Source organism: Peromyscus maniculatus, chromosome 23 (genome assembly GCF_049852395.1).
Source record: "Peromyscus maniculatus bairdii isolate BWxNUB_F1_BW_parent chromosome 23, HU_Pman_BW_mat_3.1, whole genome shotgun sequence".
Classification (NCBI taxonomy): Eukaryota; Metazoa; Chordata; class Mammalia; order Rodentia; family Cricetidae; genus Peromyscus; species Peromyscus maniculatus.
This window is the reverse complement of record NC_134874.1, coordinates 27485869-27498690: the sequence shown is the minus strand read 5'-3', so window position 1 is coordinate 27498690 and position 12822 is coordinate 27485869. Positions and strand designations below refer to the sequence as shown.

General features: G+C 50.6%; 1 protein-coding gene across 2 annotated transcripts in view; it reads right to left on the bottom strand.

Annotated features, from left to right (window-relative positions):
- Positions 1 to 12822, bottom strand: part of Srrm3 (serine/arginine repetitive matrix 3) — a 71050-nt gene that overhangs the window by 35736 nt on the left and 22492 nt on the right. For both annotated transcript variants that reach the window (XM_042267654.2, XM_076561223.1), the window contains exon 2: positions 2568 to 2824. In XM_042267654.2, coding sequence (XP_042123588.2) covers positions 2568 to 2800 — 233 coding nt within the window. In that variant the 5' untranslated portion in view covers positions 2801 to 2824. The remainder of the gene's footprint in view (positions 1 to 2567; positions 2825 to 12822) is intronic.

Here is a 12822-nt window from a genome sequence, read left to right as displayed (position 1 = left end):
GGTGCCCACAGAGGCCAGAAGAGGGCGGTAGACTTCTTGGAGTTGGAGCTACAGGTATTTGTAAGTCCTCTGAGGTAGGAGCTCTGAACTCCAACTTCATAACTGAACAGCCAAAGCTTTTTTTTTTAATTTTAATTTTTTTTCAGGGTCTCACTATGTAGCTCTGGCTGTCCTGGAACTCACTCTGTAGCCCAGGCTGGCCTCAAACTCACAGAGATGCACCTGGCTCTGCCTTCTGAGTGCTGGGATTAAAGGCGTGCACTCCCATCTCTGGTCTTGGGTCTCTGTTTTTGAGGCAGGGTCTCACATAGTCCAGGCTGACCTCAAACTTGCTGTGTAGTCAAGAACGACCTTGAATCCCTGATCCTGGTGCTTTAGCCTCTGTGGAGCTGGGATGAGAGAGTATGCATCCCATCACCCGGTTTTATGTGGTGCTGGGGACATAGTCCAGGGCTTCATGCGTGCTAGGCAATCATTCCACCAGACAAGTCACATCCCCAGCCCAAGATCTGAGTTTTTATTGAAATTTGAAGTGTCTCATATTATAAGTGCCAAGGGCTCTCTCCAGAGCCTGTAGGTCCTAGGCAGGTGCCCATATTCAGGCTGTGTCCGTTGTGAGTGGGAATGTCGGACTAAACCAACTTGGTATGCTTTAAACAAATTTTAAAGTTTATTTCATTTATTTAAAAACATTTTTGGTCAGGTGCGATTGCCTTTAATCCCATCACTCAGAAGGCAGAGCCAGGGAAGGGGATCTTGGCTAGTTTGAGACCAATCTGGTCTACATAGCAAGTTCCAGGTTAGCCAGGGCTCCGTAGTGAGATCCTGTGTCTATATTATTTATATTATATGCACGTGTGTGAGCCTGCATGCAAGCGTGTGTATGTGCATTCATGAGTGCATGTGTGTGCCTGTGTGCATGCCTGTGTGTGTGTGTGCTTGTGACTGAGGACAGGAGTGACTTCTGAGCCCAGCATTATTCATCGCAGTGACTAGTTCAAGGGGAAACCTCAGCTTGTGGTGTTAAAGGTCATGATGACTTCGCAGAAGCTACAGGAAGCCTGGATACTCATAAGGACCCTCGTGTTTTCTTGCCTGGTTCGGCATCTCTACCCATTTTATAGATTGCGGAAACGGAGGCCTTGAGTTGTCATTTGTGTTTATATGTGTTTCCCGACACTGCATAGATCTGGGGCACGGAGAACGCATCTCTGTGGCTTCTGTGAGTTGGAGCTTATAGAGAGCTTCAGAGACAGTTTCTGAGTCGTCTGAACTAACGGATAAATGAAGGGTGGGCTGGGCTCCTGGCTCCACTTAGCTGGTCCAGACTCTGCTTCCTTGCTGGATTAGGCTTTTGGCTCCCAGTGCTCTTTAGTCAGCCCTAGGCTCCAACCCAGGCACCCTGAACACCCCCACCCTATTCCAACCCTGCCTTTGTTCTGCCGGACCTTTTCTGGACCCGCCCACACCTGCACTGCAGACTTAGATCAACCTTCAGTCAGTCTCCTCAGACTCGGGACCTGTCACAGGCCTGATCAGGCCTTGGTTACATCCCAATCTAGCTTCTTGAGCCACTCACCATGCAAGGTCCTCCCTGCCTAGTCTGGGTCTCGGCCACGCCCACCCCGCTGCACCAATAACCTGGGCACAGCTCCAACCTCGTCCAGTTCAGGTTACCTCAATTCGAACAGCCAAGACCCTTGATGGTGTACCAAACTCCGGGGTGCACCCACACACATGTCCATCCGTGTCTTAGCCCCTCCCCCCGACCCCGTTCACACCCTACCTTGCCCAGGCCCACTCTAGCCCTGCCACACCGAGTCCCTGGACAGAACTCTACCACTGCCAAGTTCACAATCACACCCATGTCCCCGCCTCACCACATCACACTCCAGCCACAGCCCCATCTAGTCCAGACTAATAGCCTCAGCGCTCTTGGGTACAAAGCTTGACTGTTACTTGTCCATGCCCCCTTGGAGAGTTTAGCCACACCCCTACTCCGCCCTTTCCCACCAAGCTCCAGAGCACAGCCCAACCACTTACACCCACACTGCTACTCTGGTTTCATCCCATCTCTCCCCAGCCGGACACTCTGCCTAGTCCCGCCTCTTCCTCTTCACCCAGCCTCTGGGCACTGCCCGACCATTGCCTGGTCAGAGCCGCTGCGTAGACTGCCCACGCCCATCATAACCACATGCCAACCATATCCCTTGTCTAGTCCCGCCCTACCCACTTCCTCACCGTGCCCAGAGCACATCCCAACCACGCCCCTACTCTGGACTCCTCCTCACCAAGTCCTCAGTCTCGCCCCGCCTCACCCTTCTCTAATTCCGCCTACTACATCCAACCACGCCCCTTATTCTGTCTCTGCCCCGCCCTGCTGCTTCAAGCCCCAGAGGGTAGCGTGACCAAGGCCCTACCCTTCCCGGTCCTAGCCCCGCCCCACCACGCCCCGCCACGCCCCCGCCACGCCTCTGACAGCTCCAGCATCCAGTCCTGAACGTAGCCTGACCTCCCCTCCATTCCATCTTCCCCCGGCCCCGCCCCTCTCGCCCCGCCCCACTCACCCCTGCTCCTCCATCATCTCCTGCAGCTCCATGCACTTGAGCTCCACGCGCCGCTTGCGTTCGTGGTCCAGGATCTCCCGGTGCGCGCGCTTCACCAAGCCGGGCTCGGCGGCGCGCAGCTCCTCCTCCGCGCGCGGCCAGGTCCCGGACGAAGCGCCGGGCTGCGGGAAGCCGTTGGCGGCGTCGGGCGGGGATGGCATGCCGGCGGCCCCGTTGTTCACGGTGGAGGACATGACAGCGGTCCTCGGCGGCAGGCCCTGCGGGACAGACAAAACAGAAAGCGGGGTGGTCACCTCTCGGCCATCCGCTGAGCTTTCTCTATACGACTTAATCCTGGGGGTTTAGGGCCCCCTCCCGGCTCTAATCCGCTTGCTCTCGGGCTGTAGAGGGAGGGCGGGTGACAGATTGGCACCGTCACTTCAGGACATGAACGTATTTCTCGCTCGTCTTTCCCCATATGTGAAGTGGGTGGGTGCAGACTAGATCTTTTGTTTGTTTTTACTTCTTTTTTTTTTTTCTTAGACAAGGTTTCCTATAGCCCAGGCTGGCCTCCAACTCTTATGAAGTCAAGTATGACCTTAAACTTCTGGTCCTCCTGCCTCGGTCTCCTAAGTGCTGGGACTTACAGGCATCGCACCATCACACCCGGCTTATGTGGTGCTGGGGATGGAACCCAGGACATTGTGCATGCTAGGCAAGCGCTCTACACACTGTGGTCCCACCAGTCCCAATTGACTTGGACGGTAAAGGCACTTGTCCCCTGATGGTCTGAGTTCAAAGCTCAGAACACACATGATGGAAGGAGAGAACCGACTCTTGCAAATTGTCCTGACCTCCACACACAACCCAATAAATACATGAATGCAAATTTCTTTCTTTGTCCATCAATTTCTCCTCCTCCTCCTTCTCCTTCTCTCTCTCTCTCTCTCTCTCTCTCTCTCTCTCTCTCTCTCTCTCTCTCTCTCTCTCTCCCTCTCCCTTTCTTTCTCTATGTAGCTATGGCTGTCCTGGAAGTCCCTCTGTAGATCAGGCTGGCCTCACTCAGAGATCTTCCTGCCTCTGCCTTCCAAGTGCTGTGACTAAGGACCTGTGCCACCACACCTTGCTTTTGAATATGAATACAAAATTTCAAAAAAAAATTATTTTCTGGTGCTAGGATTGAACCCAGGACTTCTTGGATGACAGGCAAGCAGTCTGCCACTGAGTTATAGCCTCAGCCTTTATATATATATAAAGGTGTGCGCCACCACTGCCCAGCTCAGTGGTGCCCACCTTTAATCCCAGCACTAGGGAGGCAGAAGCAGGCAGATTTCTGAGCTTGAGGCCAGCCTGATCTATAAAGAGAGCTCTAGGATAACCAGGGCTATAAAGAGAAACCCTGTTTAAAAAAAAAAGTCTTACTTCTAGCCCAGCGGTGGTGGCACACACCTTTAACCCCAGCACTCGAGAGGCAGAGGCAGATGGATCTCTGTGAGTTTGAGGCCAGTCTGGTCTATGGTGTAAGTTCCAGGAGAGCCAGGGTGGTTACACAGAGAAATGCTGTCTGGAAAAACTGAAAAATAAAGACTTATTCCTTCTATGTGTGAGAGTTTTGCCTGCATGTATCTATGTGCACCACGTGTGTTGCTTAGTGCTTGAGGTGGTCAGAAGAGGATGTCGGATCCCCTGGAACTGGGTTTATGGGTAGTTGTGAACCACCATGTCGGGGCTGGGAATTGAACCTGGTTCCTCTGTAAGAGCAACAGACAGGTTATCTTGGCTGCTGAACCATCTCTCCAGCCCAGTTTCAGCCTCTTTGTTTGCTTGCAATGCTGGCATTCAAACCCAGGTCCTGGTGCCTGCCGGGTAAGTGCTTAACGTCTAAGCAGCATCTCCAGCCACCTGAAGCCATAGCGACCCTCAGGAATGGGGGTTTCTCCAGGTTTCACTCCCGTCCCACACCAGGGGCAGTTCTCGGTCTCCACTGCGTCTGGGTAACTTTTCCAAAGCTAACATTGCAGGGGGTAGTCTCAATAAGACTACCTCTTCTTTGTTCTGAAAACACTGCCCCAAGGACTGTCCAAGGTGACACGGAAAATTAGCTCTCCGGGCAGCCACGTTCTCTTGTGGGCTAGGCAGAAGGCAGCATGGTTTGGAGACAATAAGCCTTGACATTGTGCTGGGCCAAAAGTAGAACACACGAACACACACACACACACACACACACACACACACACACACACACACACGACCTCTATCTTAACAGAGGGAACCGCCTCCTAAGCTATTTCCGGGTCCTTTCTCCAAGGCTCTGCCAGTTGCTAAGCAACTAAAGGCCTCCTTCTCAGGGTGTGGGATGTGAAGGATGGAAGGGAGGGTTGGGCATGGAGTTAGGAGCCATCTCAGCAACACCCTTTCCTCTTACCCCTCCGGGGATGGAATTGAGGGCTTCGCACATGCCAGGCAAGCACTGTACCAACTGAGCTACAACCTCAGTCCCAAAGAACTTCTTTAAAAATGGCCTGGCCAGGACAGATCGCTCAGCACTTAAGAGCACTTGCTGCTCTGGCAGAGGACCTGGGTTCAGTTCCCAGCACCCATATGGGGCTGTTCCTCACAGTCTGTAGTATGGTTACAGGGGACCCAGTGCCCCTTCTGGCCCCTGAGCACACTGCACACGTGGTGCACAGATAGACAAGCAGACACACAGAGATAAGCCTTTAAAAACTTCTTATTTGGTGGAGGGAGAGGTGGCTCAGAGGTTAGGAGCACTGGCTCCTCTTCCAGAGGACTCGGGTTCAATTCTCAGCACCCACATGTTAGCTCACAACTGTCAGTAACTCCATTAAATGGGATCTGGCTCCCTTAGATGGACATCCCTGCAGGTCAAATACCATTGTACATAAAATAATAATCAATTGTTTAAAAATTCATATTTAGTTGTGCATGGTGGCACATGCTTTTAATCCCAGTACCTGGGAGGCAGAGGAAGGCAGATCTCTGTGAGTTGGAAGCCAGCCTGGTCTACACAACAAGTTCCAGGCCAGCTAGAGCTACATAGTAGTTCAAATAAATACATAAATGAGGACTGAATTTTCTCCTCTTGTTGAGAACCACAGAAATGGGTAGGCAGAAAGAAGGACTGTCCAAAGAAACTCACAAGGGAGCAGAATGACAGTGCTAAGGGAGACTTAAACCCCTCTCCTAGGTCCTTGAGAATTCCAGCCAACAGGCCAGGCTCCTCTACCCTTTGCTGTGTGACCTTGTGGATATTACTGTCCATCTCTGTGCCTCTGATTCTCAACTATGGATAGGAGCACCATCCACATTCCACAGGTGAGGCAAGTTCCTGAGGGCTTAGAGAAGGAAGCTGCTTGAAATGGTTAATTTTTATTGCCAAATTGATGTAATCTAGAGTCAGCTGGGAAAGAGTCTCAGTGGGGGATCGTCCAGTTTAAGTTGGCCGGCAGGCATGTCTGTTGGGGATTATCTTGATTACATTAGTTGAATGGGAAGACCTGTCCACTGTGGGTGGCGTCATTTCCTAGGCGGGGAGTCCTGAACTGTTTGAGAGTGGACAATGTGAACTGAACACTGGCATGCGTGTGTTAATTCATGGCTCTCTGCTCTTGGCTGTGAATATGACGTGGCCAGTTGCTTCAGGTCCCTAACACTGGACTTCCCTGCAGTGATGGATGGTAACATTGAATTGTGAGCTGTTCCCTCTTAAACAGGGTTTCATTATGTAGCTCTGACCTGGACTTTGCTGTGTAGACCAGGCTGGCCTCGAGTGTACAGAGATCTGCCTGCCTGTGGCTCTGAGTGCTGAGATTAAAGGCATGCACCACAACTTCTGATCCTTGTCGAAGTATTTACCACAGCAACAAGAAATTAAGACACTGTCCAAAGCTATCTCTCTTCTTCTCCAACCTTGCCAATTCCCCATCCCTGCCCATGGAACAGCCCTGAGCCTCAAGCCAAGTTCTACTCAGGTACACACACACACACACACACACACACACAGAGAGAGAGAGAGAGAGAGAGAGAGAGAGAGAGAGAGAGAGAGAGAGAGAGAGAGAGAAAATAAAATATAAAAATTTGATCCCTCACCTCTCTCTTCACTAAGGTTCCTATTCATCCACTTATTCTCTTCCCCGACATCATCTCCATCCCCTGTCTCAGATCCTGCCTGGCCTCCCTGGTCCAGACCCCTATCTTCCATGAACAACCTGGAAGATCAGCCCAGAGCCACCTAGGCTGAGTCATGTCTTGACTGATTCAAAATACCCTATTATCTTGTCTTATCATTGTGATGCAGCTGGGCCTCGTGGTCTAGCCACATCTGTCTCCACGTTTTCTTATCTCCAGGCCTGGCACCTTGCAGCTCATTCTCCCATCATGCTCTCTGTTTTTGAGATGGTGTCTCACTCCATAGTCCACACTGATCTTGAACTACTGTTTATCCCAGGCTGGCCACCATTTCACCTTCCCCCTCCTTCAGCCTCCCGAGTACTACGATTTCAGGCGTAAGCCACCAGGCCTCGTTCCCAGGTGTGCTGGTGGAAGTACCACCTCAGCCCCTGGCACCCACATACCCAAAGAGTCTGGAATGTTCTAGTAGAAGCCCCACCTCCACCCCTCCCCCATCTCTCTCCCCAAACCCGCCCCCTCAAAGCCTGCCAATCAGCAGCCCCTCCCCTAGAGCTGCCCCCCCCCCGTTCCAGACCCCTTCCCCAGAGGAAGCCCACCAAAAGTCCTCCCCTCCTTGGGGCTGCTCAAGACCACGCCTACTTAAGGCCTGGTAGCCATATTTGCGTGTGAGCCCTCCTCTGTGACTCTTCCCAAGTGACTCTTCCCCTGTGGCTCTTCCCCAAGACCCTTCCCAAGGGTCATCCAAGATCGCTCTCTTCCTTAAACCTGGATTGATTAATTCAGTTTGATTTGGCTTATGACATCAGCGGCGGCGGCGGCGGATACCCAGCAACCGGGGATTTAAAACTTATCACCAGGATGCTCTCCTCCAGACTCCTAGTCAACCCTCATAGGCAGCATCGACTTTCAGAAGCCTGTCCGCTTGTGGCTGCCGGCTGGTGCCACCCTCTCAATCTCTTGTCACTTGCTGCCATCATTATAGATTTACAAGCCTAGAGTAGCCGTGGAGCTTCTGAATCCCTACTGTCGGTCAAATGCCCACATAAGCGGAGCTCAATGAGCGGGACCGGAAGAAATCAAAGACCATCACAAAAGGTGGGTGGGATAAGAATGCACGGCACAGTCGGTCCTGCTGTCCCCACACCCTCCCCTTGCTCTGCTGCCTTCTCCTTAAATTACTGTGCTGGGAATAGAAGCCAGGATCCTCCCCATGCTTGGCAAGCTCTCTACTGCTGAGCCACACCTCCAGCTCCTCACTGCGGGATTCTAGGCAGGGGCTCTACCACTGAGCCACACCCCAGCCCCTCATTGGGGGATTCTAGGCAGGTGCTCTACCACTGAGCCACACCCCAGCCCCTCACTGGGGGATTCTAGGCAGGTGCTCTACCACTGAGCCACACCCCAGCCCCTCACTGGGGGATTCTAGGCAGGTGCTCTACCACTGAGCCACACCCCAGCCCCTCACTGGGGGATTCTAGGCAGGGGCTCTACCACTGAGCCACACCCCAGCCCCTCACTGGGGGATTCTAGGCAGGGGCTCTACCACTGAGCCACACCCCAGCCCCTCACTGGGGGATTCTAGGCAGGTGCTCTACCACTGAGCCACACCCCAGCCCCTCACTGGGGGATTCTAGGCAGGTGCTCTACCACTGAGCCACACCCCAGCCCTCACTGGGGGATTCTAGGCAGGGGCTCTACCACTGAGCCACACCCCAGCCCCTCACTGGGGGATTCTAGGCAGGGGCTCTACCACTGAGCCACACCCCAGCCCTCACTGAGGTTTTTAAGCAGGTGCCGTACTGCAGAGTCCTGTCCTCAGACACTCACAGGCAGATTGTAGGAAAGCACTCCACCACTGATCGACACTGCCATCTTAAGACTTTGTCTCTTGCCACATTCTATTCTAAACCAGCCTCCAGCCCCTCACCCCTCCACTTGGTCTTGGCTCAGATAGTTCAGCTGGGTTACAATTTCTGTTCTCCTCTTCTCCACCCAAGGAGCTTCTACTCAACCTTTGGAGTCCAGCTCCAATGTCACCTCCCCCTGGAAGTCTTGCTCTAGGTAGGAAGTCTGGGTCACTCCCCCGCTGTTTTGGTGCGCACCTCTGATATGACATTGGGACATGGAGGTTCAACGTGTTTGCGTCTGGCTACCATGCCTGACTGTGAGCCCTGCAACGAGGGCACAGCCCTAGCTTCTCAGAGCGGATCCCACACTCACAGTGCAGGAGGGGCTTGAACGCTGTAGAGGGAAACTTTTGAGGCTTCAGACCCTGGAATGTATCTTTATTTTGTCTCTTTTTGGGAGTTGGGATGCTTGAGATGGAGTCTTGCTCTGTAGCCCTAATTGGCCTGGAGTTCTGTATGTAACCTGGGATGGCTAATGTTCACTGATCCTCCTGCTGTCTCAACCTCCCAAGTGCAAGGATCACAGGCATGGGTCATCGCACCTGATTGACATAGTCACACACACACACACACACACACACACACACACACACACACACACACACCAAAGAGTCTCACGTAGCCCAGGCTGCCTAAAATCATGCATAACTGAGGATGACTTTGAACTTCTGATTCTCCTTCCTCTGTATCCTGAGTTCTGGGATGATAGTCCTGAGTTCTGGCATGATAGGTATGGACCACCATGCCTGATTGGCATAGTGTTTTACAAAGTCATGTGAGACTCACAAGGAGAAGTTTGCACCGTGCTGATGTGAGCTAAAACACCTTCAACAGTCCTGATCCTAAAATCTAAATTGTGCACCTTTTCTGGGGAGTCAACATGACCTTAATACCTAGAATCATGTGATAGACTGCAGTATAAACACAGAGACACTAAAAATACTGTTTAGAATCACCTACAGGGCTAGCGAGATGACTCAGCAGGTAAAGGTGCTTTTGGCCAAGACTGATGATCTGACCTTGAGCCTGGGGAACCCACGTGGTGGAAGGAGAGAGCCTACAGTACTCTCAAATTGTCCTCCGACCTCCATGTGTGCACTGTGGCTTGTGTGCCTGGGCGCATGCGCGCGCGCACGCACGCACTCACACACACACACACACACATACAATTGAGATGAATTTAAAATGGAGAATAATCTATGGAATATGTGCATAAGACATACATAAAATATAAATAGTTGGGGGCTGGAGAGATGGCTCAGTGGTTAAGAGCACTGACTGCTCTTCCAGAGGACCTGGGTTCAAGTCCCAGCACCCACATGGCAGCTCACAACTGTCTGTAACTCAAGATTTGACATCCACACACAGTCTATATACATGCAGCAAAACACCAATGCAAATAAAATAAAAATAAATAAATTATTTAAAAAATATAAATAGTTGTGTGTGGTGGTGCATATCTCTAAATCCCAGCTTGGGAGGCTAAGGCAGGAAGGTTGTGAGTTCAAGGCCTGTTTGGACTACAGAAACACAGAAGACTCCAGGGCTTGTCTCAATAAAACAAAGCGAAGCAAAAAACAAACAAAACCAAAAAATCAAATCAGGGGCTTGGGCGATTACCCAGTGGGTAGAGTGCTCGCTTTGTAGGCACTACAACCTGAGCTGGATGCCCAGAAATCACAGAAAATGTCAGGTATATTGGTTCCAACTCCACCTCAAGGGGAAGGTGGAGACAGGTGGATCTCTGGAGTTCACTGGCCTGCTCAATGAGCTCCAGGTCAGTGGGTCAGTGAGAGACCTTTTCTCAGAAAACCAAAACCAAAACCAATCAACCAGAACCAAACCAACCAAACAGACAAAAAACAAAACCCCAAACTCAAATTGGACAGTGCCTAAGAAATGACACAAAAGGCACATGTAGTTTATGCAGACACATTCATTCATTCATTCATTCATTCATTCATTCATTCATTCATTCATTTATTCTCTCTCTCTCTCTCTCTCTCTCTCTCTCTCTCTCTCTCTCTCTCCTCTCTCTCTCCAAATCTGGGAGTGGAGATGCAACACAGTTGGCAAAGTTCTTGCCTAGCATGAACTCTGGGTGAAGCCCTGGGTTCCATCCCCAGCACCTCATGAACCAGGTTTGGTGATGCATGCCTGTCATTCTAGCACCTGGGAGGTGGAGGCAGGAGGATCAGAAGTTCAAGGTCACCTTGGGCTACCTAGTGAGTTCTAGGCCAGCCTGGGATATATGAAACACAACCATCTCAAACAAAAAGAAAAGAAAAAAAAAAAGAGGATGGGTGGGCTACAGCTCAATGGTCCAGTGCTTACCTAGTCTGCATAAGGCCCTGACTTAAATGCTCACACACACACAAAAATTCCAAAATCTGCAAAAATACAGTTGAAATTGGAAACACTTCTGGGCCCTAGCATTTTGTATAAGGGATTTATACCCTGTCTTTTGTTCTATTATAATCCGTTGATTCACCTGTATTCAAAATACAGGTTAAACAACGTAATAGATGTAGGTATATACTGGAGGACCACAGTGCTCTGTCCTCTCCCAGCATGCTTGCTTAATGAGTGGATGGAACAGTGATACCCTGAAGATCAGATTTCCTGAGGACGCAGTCTGGAAGAGCTCACAAATATAGTTGCCGTCCAAAATGACTGAACAGATGGAGACAAAGGAATGAATGTATGAAGGTAGGAAAGGATTTTGAGAAACAGCACATGTTGAATCTGGGCCCCCCCAAACTAACTTTCTAAAATTGGAATGGGTTAGGCAGTGTTTAGAAGTAATATATTTAGGACGCATTGAGGGATTTTCAGTGATCATACACCCGATTTATGACGCTGAGAAACGGGGAGAGATTAGAAGATACAGGTGGCCAGAACCCCCATCTCCACACATTTGAGGGATCCCAGAGGATTCAGGTCACACCTGGCTGAAACTTCCGCTAAGAATTCTGTGAGCTGTTGTCAGATTTGGCAAATAAAAACACGGGCTCCCTAGTTAAATAAAATTTGAATTTCATGAAGTTCGTATTTGGGACAGGCTTCTAAAAATTATTCATTGTTTCTCTGAAGTTCAGGTCTAATTGGGTGTCCTATATTTTATATGTCAATCAACCTGTGATACATCTCAGAACCAAACCTCTGGAGGTGAAACTATTATAGTTCCCTAGGTGATTTGTGTTTTTTCTTTCTTTCTTTTGACAGAACCTCACTACGTAGCCAAGCATGGCACAAAACTCTCTGTTCAGATAAAAAAAATTTTTTGAGACAGAGTCTCATGTGCCCAGATTGTCCTTGAACTAAGTATTGCAGCTAAGGATGATCTCGAACTTCTGGTCCTCCTGCCTCCATCTCCCAAATGCTAGACAGCTTTTCTCCCCTGGAACTCTTGGTCCTCCTGCCCTAACCTTCTGAATGCTGCGATTATAGGTTCAAGCCACCACCTCTGGCTTTTCCTTCTAAGTTGTGGCTACAGCTGAAGGTTTGGGAAATAACATCTCAGTACATGATGTCTTGCAAACAGCACTGGCTGTCCTTAAAATTAGCAGTCAGAGGTGTTTGTTCTAGTTTGGACATGAAGGGCATGAGGATCCCCTGGACATCAAGGTAAGAGTCTCGGAAAGTGTCACTATTGGCCTAATTTTGGAGCTCCATAACAGGGTAGGAAAGCACTGGAATAAGGGCTGAGAATGTGGCTTGGTTGGTAGAGGGCTTGTGGGACGCCCTGCCTCCGATCCTCAGCACCAACCACGCAAGCCAACCTGTTGTGATGCACAACTGTGATCGCAGCCCTCAGGAGGTGGGTGCAGGAAGACCAGAAATTTGGGGTCAGCTTGCAGAGCTACAGAATGAGTTCATGTGGGTCTGGGCTACATGAGACCCCATCTCAAAACAACACAGGAAAAAAAAAATACCCATCAGAGTGAGCAAAGTCCTTGAGTGTTTGAAGAAGACACATGGAGGCAGAGGACAAACCCAGGGAAAGCTTCCAAACAGTCTATGGAAGAGTTTACAGAGAGGTGGCTGGCCACCCACACCCCTCCGCACAGCCTCCCTCCCACCCAGCCCTTTGCTGGTCTCAACAAACAGCGCGCTTCTTCTCCATCGGGATTTCAGCACCACGGACAGCGCATACCTCCCAGCCCGGGGGGGGGGGGGGGGGCGTTACTTTTGTGCCTAGGACTTTCTTTTTTTTT